General features: G+C 39.5%; 1 protein-coding gene across 1 annotated transcript; it reads left to right on the forward strand.

Moving 5' to 3' along the window:
- Positions 1 to 7,799: 7,799 nt before the first annotated feature.
- LOC119410095 (peptide YY-like) lies at positions 7,800 to 8,591 on the forward strand. The gene is made up of 4 exons (XM_037676999.1): positions 7,800 to 7,844; positions 8,020 to 8,202; positions 8,271 to 8,360; positions 8,567 to 8,591. The coding sequence occupies exons 2-4, from the start codon at positions 8,039 to 8,041 to the stop codon at positions 8,589 to 8,591; spliced, it is 279 nt and encodes a 92-aa protein (XP_037532927.1). The 5' UTR covers positions 7,800 to 7,844; positions 8,020 to 8,038.
- Positions 8,592 to 14,752: the final 6,161 nt, after the last annotated feature.

Genomic DNA, 14,752 nt, shown 5'->3' on the forward strand with positions numbered 1-14,752 from the left:
TATATATATATATATATATATATATATACTTTGCTTTAGCAGGCATTGAGTTTATTAATATTTCCGGTTTTGTGATGGCTTATGTCAATTAGCTGTAGCGTCCATCTTGAATCTGGTTGATTCCAAAAGTTAATCAGCAGTAGATGCACAAACAGTGATTACTTTCTAAACATCAAGTTCATGCTCAATAATCCAAGGAAATAATCCTACAAAGTTAAGTCAGGTCATCTGGACGGTTTCTTTTTTTGTTGAGATGCTTCGTTCTTTATCCAGAGAACTTCTTCAGTCCGAGGAGGCACACCAAACTCAGTCCCACAAGCAGCATGCTCACATAGTGGACCAACCAGTTTGCTGGTGATAAGATGGTTTCTGGAGCTCACCCTCTCCCCCGTCTACTCCTCTGAGGCAGCCATAGCCAACGTGGCTCAAAGCATGAGTTTGGGAATGAGTTTGTTGTGGCTCCTCAGACTGATGAAGTCCTTTGGCTGAAGGACGAAACGTCTCAACAAAAAAAGAAACCCTCCAGAGGACCTGACATTGTTTTAACTGGATTATTGAGCACGAACTTTGATGTTTTGAACCACGTTGGCTATAGCTGCCTCAGAGGAGTAGACAGGGGAGAGAGCGAGCCCCAGAAACCATCTTATCATCAGTAAACTGGTTGGTCCACTATTTGAGTGTGCTGCTTGTGGGACTGAGTTTGTTGTGCCTCCTCGAACTGATGAAGTTGTTTGGATGAATGACGAAACGTCTCAAAACAACAACAAAAACCAACACCCAGATGCCCTGCCTGAACTTTGTTGGATTACTTTCTAAATGTTTTACACAAGTCTTTCTAGTGGTTCATGAGATATTTTGCTAACAGACAGATGGAGTTAACTGTAATAGTTTGTGGCAAAGTTTTAAAAGCAGATCTTGTGTGATCAGTCAGCACTCAGAGTATTTGTTGGGAATCACTCTCAGCTACTACCACACCAAATATTAGCTCAGTATGTGAGAAAAAAGGATGAGTCTTGGTCATTCTTTGTGTTTGCTAATGTGTTGCAGCTGTGGCAGCCATCTTGAATGGGCTTGACTCCATAAGCTTAACAGTTGTATATCCAGTAATTACTCTGAGAGTTTCATTAAAATCTGTCCACTGGTTCATAAAATATTTTGCCAACACTACAGATACGTGCAGAAATCGACACACTATTAAAAAAAGAGTTTGCACACAAACACATCATGACCTCTTGGTAAGTGTCCACTACACTTCATTGGTTTGTTGCCAGAACATTAACTAAATGTGAAAACACAATGAAGCAGGATGTGACCTGGTGTTAGAGTATTTGTGACCTGCGGTTGTGCTCGTTGGTAACGAGGACTGATTCCTGACGGGCTGATGATGTGTCTTAAACACAATCTGTGACCTGGATTATAGCCCAGGTCTTTCTGACCTCTTTGCCTCGACTCCTGAGCTGACAATCACGCAACAACTTGGTCTTTTGGTCCATCTTGATGTCAAACTCAGCCAATTCTTTGACTTGTTACAGTGCCACAAACTGCTTCATGCCTCAACGACTTACACTTGTTAAAAATCACAGACGGGGAAAATAAAACAATGAGTTTCCAGCCAAATAATAATAATAATAAAAACCACAAGTGAATTTAAGGCAACGTTTTGATGGCAAATTGCACTTTGTGCGAATACTGAGGCGTAACACAATGCCTGTTGCTTAAGGCTTCGAACGTTTAGGGACTGAATTGTGTCAAACCATCTGGTGAACTGAAATGTTTCACTCAAAGTTTGCCACTAATGTTGTCATTATCTGCACAGCCGTTCTACCTACTGTTGTGTGGCCATTAGGAGTCTCCTCCTTGGCAGAGGAGATTATGAGGGGGGGAAAAGATGGGGGTGTTTTTATTAACAGTAGCAGAAACTCTTCAATGCTTTTTTTTTTTTCAGCCACCCTTTTTCACCTAAACACAAGAAGCTCACACGCAGCGTGACTCTTTTCCTCCTATATGTGTTTGTGATCTCGTTGTATTTTGGTGCATGGCGGCCTAATGTTGCACAGAGTACGGAGCGCGTTAATCAGCAGCTGTTTATCGCTCCCCCAGTACCCAAGAATGAATCATTTATCCCTCATCGTCCCCTCCAACCAAGATGCTCCTTGTCGATTAAAAGGCAGACGAACTCACAGGTTTTTAAAACGTGTTTTCTTTTGATGTTTGTCTCTAATGTGCAGGTTTGGCATGGTTTCCACCTGGCCTCCATTTGTCTGTCAGACACCTGCAGGCCAATGGGACTAACTGGAAATTAGGCCTATGTTTTGGACAAACCTCCTCACGGCTCCAAATGTGAAACAGGTGTAATTGTGCACCCAGTGGTTACTTTCTGAGAGTTTCGTTAAAATCTGTCCAGTGGTTCATTGGATATTTTGCTAACAGAGTCCAACAGTTAACAGTGAAGTTTTAATGACAGCTCTCTGTTAGCGCTGAGGGTATGTGTTGGATAGCACTTTCAGCTACAACCATGCTAAATGTTAGCGCAACATCTGTAGGTCTGATGAAGCTTTAGCCATTTTTGTATCTGCTAAGGTCACTTAGCTATGGCGGCCATCTTGAACTGGACTGACACCAAATGCTAAGCTGTTGTAAATATGCATCCAATTCAATTCAATTCAAAAATACTTTAATAATCCCAGAGGGAAAGTAAATAGTGTATATATTTATAATAGTGTGTATATTTTCCAAGTTTTATTAAGTTCCAACTGTTGGCTCATGAGATATTTTGCTAACATTGCAGAGAGGTATACAAGGATACAGATAGCCTGTGATATGAATGTACTTTTGTGTATAAACAAATAATGCTTCATTTATTTGCTACTGAATCAATAATATATCAAAAAAAGCAAATTACTTTGAACATTTTCAACGGTTTGTTGTTTTTTCCTCCAGAAATTTGAAGCTCTGACAGATTTATTCAGACCATTGAAACTGCAGCATGATAGTGACGCCTCGCGTGTCCTAAAATGTAAAAACACTTTATGGGACGAGTCACGTCGGCAGTCATCATCCAAAGATTTACTGAGACAAGAAGCTGTCATGTAACCTTCATGTACCTGTGCTGGCGTTCTTAACAACAGCTCCAATCTCCTGTCAAATTCCACCTGAGTGCTCCTCAAAGAAAATTGATGCCATTAAAGTTGTCCTACCGTTTAGGAGCCCGTAGCATTTTGTGCTTTCTATCAACTCTAATTACAAGTTTATGTTTTTATTTTTTTATTTATTGCGCTTTACTCGAGCGATTTGGTGTGATTCGGGTCTGGGCTCCTTGGTTTGAGGAGAATTGCAGACCTAAAACAACTTATTTATTTTATTTTACCTTTATTTAGGCATAAACACTAACAAATTATTATTTACAGTGCTGGCCTGGCAAGCACCAACAGGTACTTGTAGGGTCAAGGGAAGGGAAACAATACAGTTAGGCAAAACTATAAAATATAGTAGACAATAACAAACAAGGAATCACAAATTACATTAACAGCTCATTGTCAAAGTTAAACGATAAAAGAGTGCTAAGCATGAAAACACTTGCAAGTATCTTTTGTAACAGTTTTTAAACAATTTTTTTAAGTAGAAACAGAGACAATGGAAGTAAGACCCAAAGTTTTTGAAGCAGATGGAGCTGCAGAGCCAAAGCCAGACTTGGTCTTTAGAGTTGTTAACCACAAATACTGAGAGGAGGTTCGGTGTTATACTTCTAAACCAGTGCTAGTTGCAGTAGATTGTTAAATATAACCCAGCAACGTCTTATAAATGAGGGAAAACCAATGAATTTCACAACAAGTATGTAGAGAAGACCATTTAACAAGAGAGCAGAGGTGATTGTGTTCTATAAGGAGCATTTGTAACAAATAGAATAGCAGAGTGAACAATCGTGTCCAGCTTACAAAGGACACCCTTACAAGCAGGTCTGTAAATTATGTCCCCATAATCCAACAGAGGTAGAATTTTTTTTTTTTTCAACAATGGTGCGTTTTGCAGCCAATGAAGATCGATTTCTATATAGATAACCAAGTCTCGCTTTATCCTTACATTGCAAAGCATTAACACGATGTGAAAAGGACAGAGCACCATCAATCCAAATTCTCAAATATTGCTACCTCTTCTATAATATCACCGTTTACAGTGGTGAAGTCCACTGAGGTGGGTATGGTTCCCCCCCATGACCGAACCACATAAATTTAGTTTTCTTCGCATTTAAGGACAAATTTACCGGTAAGTCAGAAAAGGCCTGCTGGATTTCAAGAAAACCACATGCCAGGGACTTCACAACCTCATCCAGAGTAGAACCAAAAGCATATAAAATACACTGCTCCAATAATAATAATAATAATAATAATAATAATAATAATAATAATAATAATAATAATAATAAAGGGAACACCTAAACAAAACAATGTAACTCCAAATCAGTCACACCTTTGTGCAATCAATGTCATCAGTTACACTTGTTGTGAATCAGTTTCAGCTGCTGCTGTGCAAATGGAACACACAACAGGTGGAATGAGAGGCAAGTAGCAAGACAACCCCTACAATAGAGTGATTCTGCAGGTGGTGACCACAGGTCATTTCTCTGTTCTCGTCCTTTCTGGTTGAAATTTTAGTCACTTTTTCATTTTGTCAGTGCTGTCACACATAGAGGCATCATCAGGTGTTTTTTACAGCCCACTGAAGTTGCTCAAGTAGTGCAGTTAATCCAAGATGGAACATCAATGCGAGCGGTGGCAAGAAGATTTGCTGTGTCTCTCAGCACAGTGTCCAGAGCATGGAATAGGTACCAGGAGACAAGCCAGTACACCAGGAGACATGGAGGGGGCCGTAGGAGGGCTACAACCCAGCAGCAGGACTGCTACCTCGTCCTTTGTGCAAGGAGGAACAGGAGGTCCACTGCCAGGGTCCTACAAAATTAATTCCAGCAGACCACTAATGTGCATGTTTCCACTAAAACTGTCAGAAACAGACTCCATGAGGGTGGTACGAGGACCCGACGTCTACATATAGGGCCTGTGATTACAGCCCAACACCGTGCAGGACAATTGGTTTTTGCTAGGGTATACCAAAATTAGTAGATTCAACATTGGCACCCTGTGCTCTTCACGAATGAAAGCAGGTTCACACTGAGCACGTGTCAGACGTGACAGAGTTTGGAGACACCGTGGAGAATATTATGCTGCCTGCAACATCCTCCTGCATGACCAGTTTGGCGGTGGGTCAGTCATGGTGTGGGGAGGCATTTCTTTGGATGGCCACACAACCCTCCATGTGCTAGCCAGAGGTGCCCAGACCTGTATTAGAGCATCAGTTAGCTCCTGAACAGTCTATGGTGCGATGTGGCCTTGATGGATTGACCGAAACATGATATCCCAGATGTGTTCGATTGGATTCAGGTCTGGGAAACGGGCAAGCCAGTCCATAACATCAATGCCCTCATCAGCAGGAACTGCTGACACACTTCAGCCACATGAGGCCTAGCATTGTCGTGCATAAGAAGGAACCCAGGGCCCACTGCACCAACATATGGCCTCACAATGGGTCTGAGGATCTTATCCCGGTACCTTATGGTAGTCTGGGAAGAGATCCCTCAGGAGAACATCTGCCGTCTCATCAGGAGCATGTCCAGGCGTTGTTGGGAGGTTATACAGGTACGTGGAGGCCACACACACTACTGAGCCTCATTTAGACTCGTCTTGAGGAATATTCACTGACGTTGAATTAGCCTGTCATATTATTTTCCACTTTCATATTGGGTATGAATCCAAATCCAGATCTCCATGGTATAATAATTTTGATTTACATTGATCATTTTTGTGTTATTTTCTTCTCAATCAATTCCACTGCGCTAATAATAAAGTTTGTCAATGAGAATATTTAATTAATCGAGGTTGTGTGTTATTTTAGTGTTCCCTTTAATTTTGTGAGCAGTGGTAGTATTATCAGCATATAAATGAATGGAGGCCTCACTAACAGAATGTGAGATATCATTTATAAATATGGCGAAAAGAGTTGGACCAAGAATGGAGCCTTGGGGTACACCTGACATAACCGGAAGAAACTGAAGTATGAGAGTCAACCTTCACTAGATACGACCTGTATAATTCTATTATGTCATTTAATTGTGCTCAAAGTAGTTTATTTAATTTTATTTAATGTTTTGTATATTTCTAGATGGAAGTGATTGTGGCTTTGACTGCATCACTCAAGTGTGATTCTGAGACCCTGCAAAAAACAACAACAAAACAACAACAACAAAACAATCATATGTTAAGTTATTCTTGTTTTTACTGAAGACGAGATGCAATAATGCTTGTGCCCATGTGTGCTTGTGCATTTATCTGTTACCAAAATGTCTCATGTATCAATGGACGGATTTAAGTGAAGCTCTCAGGTTATAATCACTGGACGTACTTCTACAACTGATTAACTTTTAGAGTCAACTCCATTCAAGATGGCCACCACTGCTAACCAACCTCAGCAAACGTGTGTATCCTTTGCTTTAGCAGGCATTGCGTTAACATTTGATGTGGTAGTAGCTGAGTCATCCACAACTCCTGCTCTGAGCTCTTCAAATCGCTCATCTTTGCCTAAAACTTTGGCTCAACCTGCTAGACTCATCACAATTAATCTGTTAGCAAAATATGTCTTAAATCATTGGACAGATTTTAGTGAGACTCTCAAAAATAAACCATCACATTTAGAACATAACATCTGGAGTGGAACCAATTCAAGATGGCCGTCACAACTAATCGAACTTAACCAATAAGAAACGGGTTTTAACTCAGTTTTATGGATACTGAGCAACAGTATGGAGTGGTAGTAGTTGAGGTTGATAGATTGCACAAGATCTTTAATATTTTGTCATTAGGTAATCAGTCAACTTTGTCTGTTAGCAAAATATCTCATGGACCATTTGACGGGTTTTAATGAAACTTACAGGAAATAATCATCGGGTGTAGTTCTAGATCTTTTTAACTTTTGGAGCTAACTCCATTCAAGGTGGCCACCACAGACAACTAACCTTCGAAAACACAAAACGGCAATAATTTAGATATTTTTTACAGATATTGAGCTAAAGTTTGTTGTGCCACAATATGTCATTAAATAAAGTACAATGCCTTCTACAAGGTGTTACCAAAACAGCTGCAGCCCCATTCCTTCTCATCAGATGATTTCAGATTATCCGACATTACACCGTTGGTTATAATAAAGCCTGTCAGTACCGGTTTCGGTCTTTTCAATAACGACCGTGTAAATTCACACAGATCTTTGCGCAGACGACTCCAATTATAATTCAAAACTGCATTTTCTTTCAGCGCGATACAAAACCTGTGACCATCCTAAAGTTAAAGTCCAGCCAAAAGACATGAATGAAAAGTGTTCACCTCCATTAATTAAACTCACCTCTTGTTGTGTGAGAGTTCATCCTGCTGCAAAACACTCTCATAATGCAGGAGGAACTCTTCATTCATTCTACAGCCGTTCATATAAGTTTATTTTACAAAAAAGAAAGTCCTTTTCTCCGGCAAGTCCAGTGACATTTTAATGAATCCGGTGCAAAAACACCTTTTTGTGTTTTGTCAATGTGGCTGTGTCTCCGTTTGTTTCGCTGCTTTGCCATTACAGGTTTAATTAAGCTAATGAGGCAACAGATATTTCTCAGGAGTGGCTTTGAAGGAAATGAAGTCGCCCCCCCATCCCACCTCCTCCCCATGTGACGCCACACTATAAAAGAGGGGCGACGTTGGGAATCTGTCAAAGGAGATTTGGACAAAGTGAAAACCCACAACTATTGCCACAGAGTAAGGATTTGTTTTGAAATTTCTTATAATTTAATTGAAAGTTTCATTTTTCACTGGAAGTCTGAACACTTTCAGCACTTGAGCCCTAAAACTTGCTATAAACTGGATACTTTTGTTGCTGTTAAATGGCACATAATTAGATTCTCCTTTTCATTTTCACTTCTCTTCGATCCAGGATTTCCTGCAGCACTGCGATGTCTCCAAGTCTTCTGGCTCTCTGCCTGCTGGTTTGTACCCTCTCTGGCTTAAATGCGTACCCAGTCAAGCCCGCTAGTCCTCGGGAAGGAGCAGCACCTGAGGAACTCGCCAAGTACTACTCAGCCCTGAGGCACTACATCAATCTCATTACGAGGCAGAGGTGCGTCTGGGAAAGACTTCTGGGGAGGGTTTCTGTCAAATGTGTGCTGATTCCCTTTGTTTGTCCAGGTATGGGAAAAGGGACAGTCCAGACACGGTCTTCTCAGACGTGCTTGTGAAAGAGAGCACAGAGAGCATTCCAGGGTCCAGCTATATCAGGTAACTGTCTTTATAATTATTTTGTTTTACTTGCAAGTAAATTTACGCTGGCACTAAACAAATTTTAAGAAATATTTATTATTACCTGCGCTTTTTCAGTGATCAGTCATTATATCAGCCTGCTTCTCCAGTTGTGTACTAGAGAATCTCTCACTCTACGTACAGTAGCTTTTAATATTTAGCAATTTTTTTGTGTATTTCTGTAGATACGAGGGGCTGCCAGGATGGTGACGCTGCCGCTGAAGTTGTCGACACCTGAAAGTTGTCGACACCTGAAAGTTGCTCCTGTGTCTCTTTCTGACATCAAATGAACTTGTGTTGCATGAATAAACACTGTTCAAATAAACTTTTTTTTGTGACTATCTGGACAAAGGTACTCACTGCAGTGTCATGAAGGCCAGCTCCAAAAAATCATCAACAAAATCTACACTTCTTTTTTTTATTATTAGAGGTTAAACTTAAAATTTAAAAGAAAAAATGGTGACCCGATACCGTTTGTTTAAAACTGCAATGGACAAAGTCACGGAAAACGGGTGATGTCCACGAAAGAGCTGCTTGAGAACAAGAAGTTTGAATTTTGATGTATTATGTTTGCAGTATTTATGCATGCATCAGATTTGTTGAGTAAAGTATGCAGATTAAAAGACAGGTTAGCTTGAAATGGTAAATTTATCCATTCTTGCAGGCGTTTTATCAAAACAGTGTATGTTCGAGTGCTGAGCTCCATCTTCATGGCGCTCCACCTCCCTGCTTGATCCCAGATATTTATTCTTGACAGTCGTCTCACTCGTCATTTCTGTTGACCTACACGGACTACAGCCAGTTTAAACAAGGTCAGACCCCTGATTCGAGCTTCCACTTGTTTTTTTGTTGTTGTTTTTTTGTGTGTGTGTGTGGGGGGGGGGTGATTAATTTGTTTACATTGAGTGCATACCTGCATTTCAGAGCTGCATATCAATATTTCTGGAAAACTACTGGAGAAATTATTTCAACCTGCACAGTTCAGGATGAAGAGTTTATGGTTGATCTTTGTAGTTTGCAACAAGTACCTTAAGTAATCTGAATAAGGTTAATCTGTCTTAAAAACATTTTATCTTGAAGTCTGGAGTTTGTTATAAAAATCAATAATGAGATAAACAAAACATAAAATAATGGACCCAGCTAAACTTATTTAGAGATCTGGAAATGTAAAATGGCTAATCATGGCTGTTTATCTAATATGGACCAGTCATGTCTGGAACAAAGAACTCTAAGAAAAAAACATGTTATGCTAAATCTAAAGCTTCTATTTAACTTTTACAGTAAAAAAAAAAATGTTTTGTTGTTTAAAAACAAAGAGTTGAGATATTTAAGCAAATAATACTAATTAAATCCAGCGTGACCTAAATGTATTTTTAATTTAGCAGATTTAAGCCAGTGGAAAGATCTGTGTTTCACCTGAGATGAGCATTAGGCTAAGGCACATCATTAAAAAATAATAATAATCATACTGGTGCTTTTGGGACATTCTGAATCTAATCTAATTTAAATCTTTACAATCCATTGCTATCCATGAACTTTTTGTTGAGGACAACACTTTAAACAATTATTACAATAATTATTACATTTAAACATATTGACATCAGTCAACTCAGCTAAATTAAGTAAATCTAACATGTAATTTCAGTGTCTTGTAACAAAATATTTTCAAACCTTTGGTAAACTGTTTTCATGCCTACTCCCATGCTCGATCTCGCCTCAGACTCTGCAAACCCGTCTATAGAGGTGGTCCTGTTGTTAGGCGACGGCTGTTCTGCAGCAATGCTTCTGTAGACGACAGCTGTGCAACATCTGTATAAATGAAACAATGCAGCTTATCAAATCACTGTGGTGTATCAAAATAAGGAGTGTTACTCACTTTACTTTGAGCGGTCATAATGTTCTGGCTCATTGTATACAAAAATATGATTACTCAGTCTTCTGGTGCTTTACAGAAACAATACATTTAGAAGATGATAAAGAAAATAGGAGCGTCAGACATGATTCACTCATGGAGTAATGGCACCCTCCCCTGGAAATGCATCCTAAAAAGATTAGCCTCTTTTTTTTTTTTTTTTTATAAATCAGTAAATATCTTTCATAGCACTCCCGCTGCCTTTCATTAACCTATAATTCTGTAAACTAAGTTACTGTCAAACCAATCTCCACCTGATAAGACTAAATCTTAATGAATGACCTGAAAACATGAAAACAAATCACAAACATAACTACAACACAGTGAGGGGAAATTCAGTTCTTTACAAAGACTTTAAAGCAGGGGTGTCAAACTCACTTATAAAAGGGGGCCAAAATTAAAGCCTTTTTCAAACTAAGGGCTGGTTTCAGAATCTACATGAACTCAAATCAGTACCCAACATCTTTTCTTGGTTGCAGGTTTCCTCAACAAGAGTTTGACTGGTCTCATCTGACATTCTCTGTTGCACTTTTGACATCACAGTCAAAGATTACTGAAAAAAATAAAGTGATAAAAGTATTTTACATTTAAAACAACATCTTGGGGGCCAGATAAGATGTCAACGAGGGCCACATTTGGCTCCCGGGCCTTGAGTTTGACACACATGCTTTAAAGGAATGGGACATTGTTTCGGTGATTACGGGTGCTAAGATGGACAGCATATGTTGAGAACAGGTTTCTTAAAAGTGTTAGTTTTGCAGTAACAGGTACAGATTACTTTATAAAAAAAGGAAACATACTCTATTGTTTTTTTACAGGCCTCCCAAAACGTGCTGCAAACAGACAACAGCTGGTTAAAAATGCAGCTGAACATGCTGGATTCTCAAAAGTACCAGGAACTTGAACACCATAGATCTCTACAGTAGCTTTCTATTGAAGGCACACTCAGATTTAAAATCCCACAGCTTGTAATGTGTTGCTGCAAATTCTAACCCTGTCATGCAGCATTTATTTTAAGAAATCACTAATATTATGACCTCCAGGCTAGAAAAGGTGAAGGACCATCTGGTTAATCAGCAGAAGATTCAAAGGTTGGGGACAGATGTGTATTTGTGTGCATGGGTAAAAGCAAATGCTTCTCCGTAAAAGGCACCATGTACAGGGCACACGATGTGGAGCACCACGTGTGACCCGTGCTGGCAAAACGGTTCGTACTGAGCACAGGCTGCAGTGCAAAAGAAGTGGAAATGTTGAGATTTACATAAAAATCAGTCCATTAAAACACCTTTTAGTGATTCAGGTAACTTCATCCATCCATTATCTTTACCCGCTTATTCCATTTTGGGTCACGGTGGTCGCTGGTGCCCATGTCCAGCAATCACTGTGCGAGGGGCGGGGTACACCCTGGACGGGTCGCAAGTCCATCACAGGGACACATAGAGACAAACAACCATTCACCCTCTTATTCACACCTAGGGACAATTTAGAGTTACCAATCAGCCTAACATGCATGTTTTTGGTCTGTGGGAGGAAACCGGAGCACCCAGAGAAAACCCACGCATGCACGGAGAGAACATGCAAACTCCACCCAGAAAGACCCCTGGACCGGGGTTTGAACCAAGGACCTGCTCGCTGAGAGGCAGCAGCTCTACCAGTTGCGCCACCGTGCTGCCGATTCAGGTAACTTAAATAGCATATATTTCTAATCTACCTTTAAATTAACGTTTTCTGCCTGGTATGTCTTCAGAAATATTCCTTCATCCTAGAACCCTAAAAACCGAATAAACTCTCACTCGCCCCAGTAGACCTTCAACGATCACAGCTCTTTTCTCACGGGTGGCTTTATTCATTTCTTTACAGATTTTAACTAGCTTACAACTTCACCTAACCATCTTGCCATTAGTTGCCATTGTCAAACTGTTTTCATACATACTGTACATACAATAACGTATAGATGTTAGCAACACATCAATGGTTATACATGAACAAAAAGCATTCAGCTTCCATAACACACCACGTTACTTTTTCTACACAGAACCAGAAGAAACAATCACTCAAAAAACAAACTTTCTTAACGAAATCCCAAATTTTCATCAACACAAAACCTTCAGACAGGAACTAATCTGGATGTTGCCTTTTCTATGTCGCACTCATAATCAAAGAGAGACAGCAACAGAATCCCATGGTGTTTCACCCAATATCGTCCCCTCTGCAGCACAAAACATTAAACAAACATTTTGATTTACTTACAGTAAATAATTTCTTAAAAATACTTTGAGACAACAAAATAAGTATTTACAAAAATCATTTATAGCTGTTAAACTATGTATCATTTTGAAGCTTTTGAGATGTAGAATTTGAAAATATTAACTCCGTAATGAAACATTCCTCATCATGACCCGTTTTGCCAGCACAGGTAGGATGTCATCTCAGCAGTAATATTTATTTTTTATTTTTAAAGAAGGCTTATTTCTAACAATACTTTGGGTAATGATGTTTTACAACAAGACTGCACTGTTTAAAGAGAGATAAGAAAATATTGGAGAGCACAAACAAATGATCAAAACAGTAAATTTAACTAATAGCATCTGTGCATTAGTTTAAATAATACACAACAGACTCGAGGCCTGTAGGCCAGATCTGGCTCTTATTAACATTTTATCTGATCCCCCGAGATAACGTTACATTTTATTAGATGTATACAACAGATCCAGTCTTTCACTCTTAAAGTTGCTTTAAAAAATTGACTCTTTTTAGTGATATCTTCTCGTGGCAGTTACAGTGACAATAAGAAAATTATTACGGTAGGTTTTATTTTTCAGTAATCTTTGAATTTCTCATGGAAAAAGCAACAGAGAACATCAAATGGGAACAACCAAGCTTGTCGTTGAGAAACGTGCAGCCAAGAACACATGTCAGGTACCTGACTTGAGTGCATCTGAAAAAACAGCAAGGCTGCTTTAATGTATTTAGTCTTTTTTTGTTGTGTGTGTTTTCTTCTAGTTGAAAAGTTGTTGAATTTAAATTCAACTTTAAAGTCAAAGCTAAATTTTAGTTGCTGTATGTTCAAACTTTTGTTTATAGTTTTTTTTTTAGCTGATTTATTGGACTGTGACAAAATGTAAGAAAAAATCTTTATAAAGCTGATGTACATAAGAAATGTTTTTTTTTTTTAGATTTGGTCTATTTTAAGAGCCTGTTTACACAACTTGGTTTTTAAGTGAAACTGCAGCATTTCTGCTGCGTTTTGACCATTTGCTTACGTGACAACGGCGGCTAGTTTATCTGAAACGGAAGCGTTTTGAACCCAGGTCTCAGAGTGCAGGTTTTTTTTAGAAATGGCCGGCATCGATGTGAAATGACACAGGCACACTACAGACCCAGCAGTCAATAGATCTTCTGTGCTTGCACAAGTAGATAAACGGATAGCGGTCTGCTGTTTGTTCTGCTACGTTTTTCCAGGAATGACCCAACCTCAGCCTCAGTCCAAACGAACATTAGTGTATTCACCATTTTGGATGCAACAGTTTTCAATTATCGTTTTATTGAAGACCAATTTTTGCTCCAAGTCAGTATTTTCAATTCATTGTGGTCTAGATATATTCTCTCTGTACTCCATGCATTCTCTCATGCATGTGCAGGTTTCCTCCCTCAGACCAAAAACATGCATGTTAGGCTAAATGGTCTAAATTGTCTCTAGGTGAGCGTGAACGGTTGTTCGTCTCTATGTGTCCCTGTGATGGATTTGCGATCTGTCCAGGGTGTCCCCCGTCTCTCGCACAGTGACTGCTGGATATGGGCACCAGTGACCCCACTGCAACCCAGAAACGAAGAAGCGGGTAAAGATAATGGATGGATAAGGCATGCACAATGTGCCATTGCTATTCTTTGTTCTGTTGTCGCCGATTTGATTACATAAACATTATTAGTGGCTTTTGTTTAGCATATATCTAAGATCCTTATACTGTTTCATTTTATAATTTATATTTCTGCTATTTTTGGGTGTAAATGGGACTCCAAGTACATAATTTTGTTCCACCTCATGTACCACATGTGATGCGACTGACAATAAACTTGACTGATAAACCAAATTGTTGAATATGACTAAGCATCTGCATCAGACAGCAAATGGCTATCGATTAGAAAAAGATGAATGTGCACGTTGTACAAATGTGCCTGTAACAATCTCACTCTGCTATGGCAGCCAGCCCCCAAAGCCCCTTTTTGTCTTAAGCACAAGTCCCACAAAACATCTGTGCACATGTTCGGCCCACTTGTGTAACAGAGTGACACCCCTGCTTTAAATCAAACACACATGTGTTACACAATCTGCACAGGCAGGATTGTGGATCTGAAACATCACCCTGACAAAAACTGGTCAGATATGAATCACATGTGACGAACTTCGTGGTGTGTGTGTGTGTGTGTGTGTGTGTGTGTGTGTGTGTGTGTGTGTGTG

The sequence above is a fragment of the Nematolebias whitei genome, chromosome 5, assembly GCF_014905685.2.
Source record: "Nematolebias whitei isolate Nwh7 chromosome 5, NemWhi1, whole genome shotgun sequence".
NCBI classification, from domain to species: Eukaryota; Metazoa; Chordata; class Actinopteri; order Cyprinodontiformes; family Rivulidae; genus Nematolebias; species Nematolebias whitei.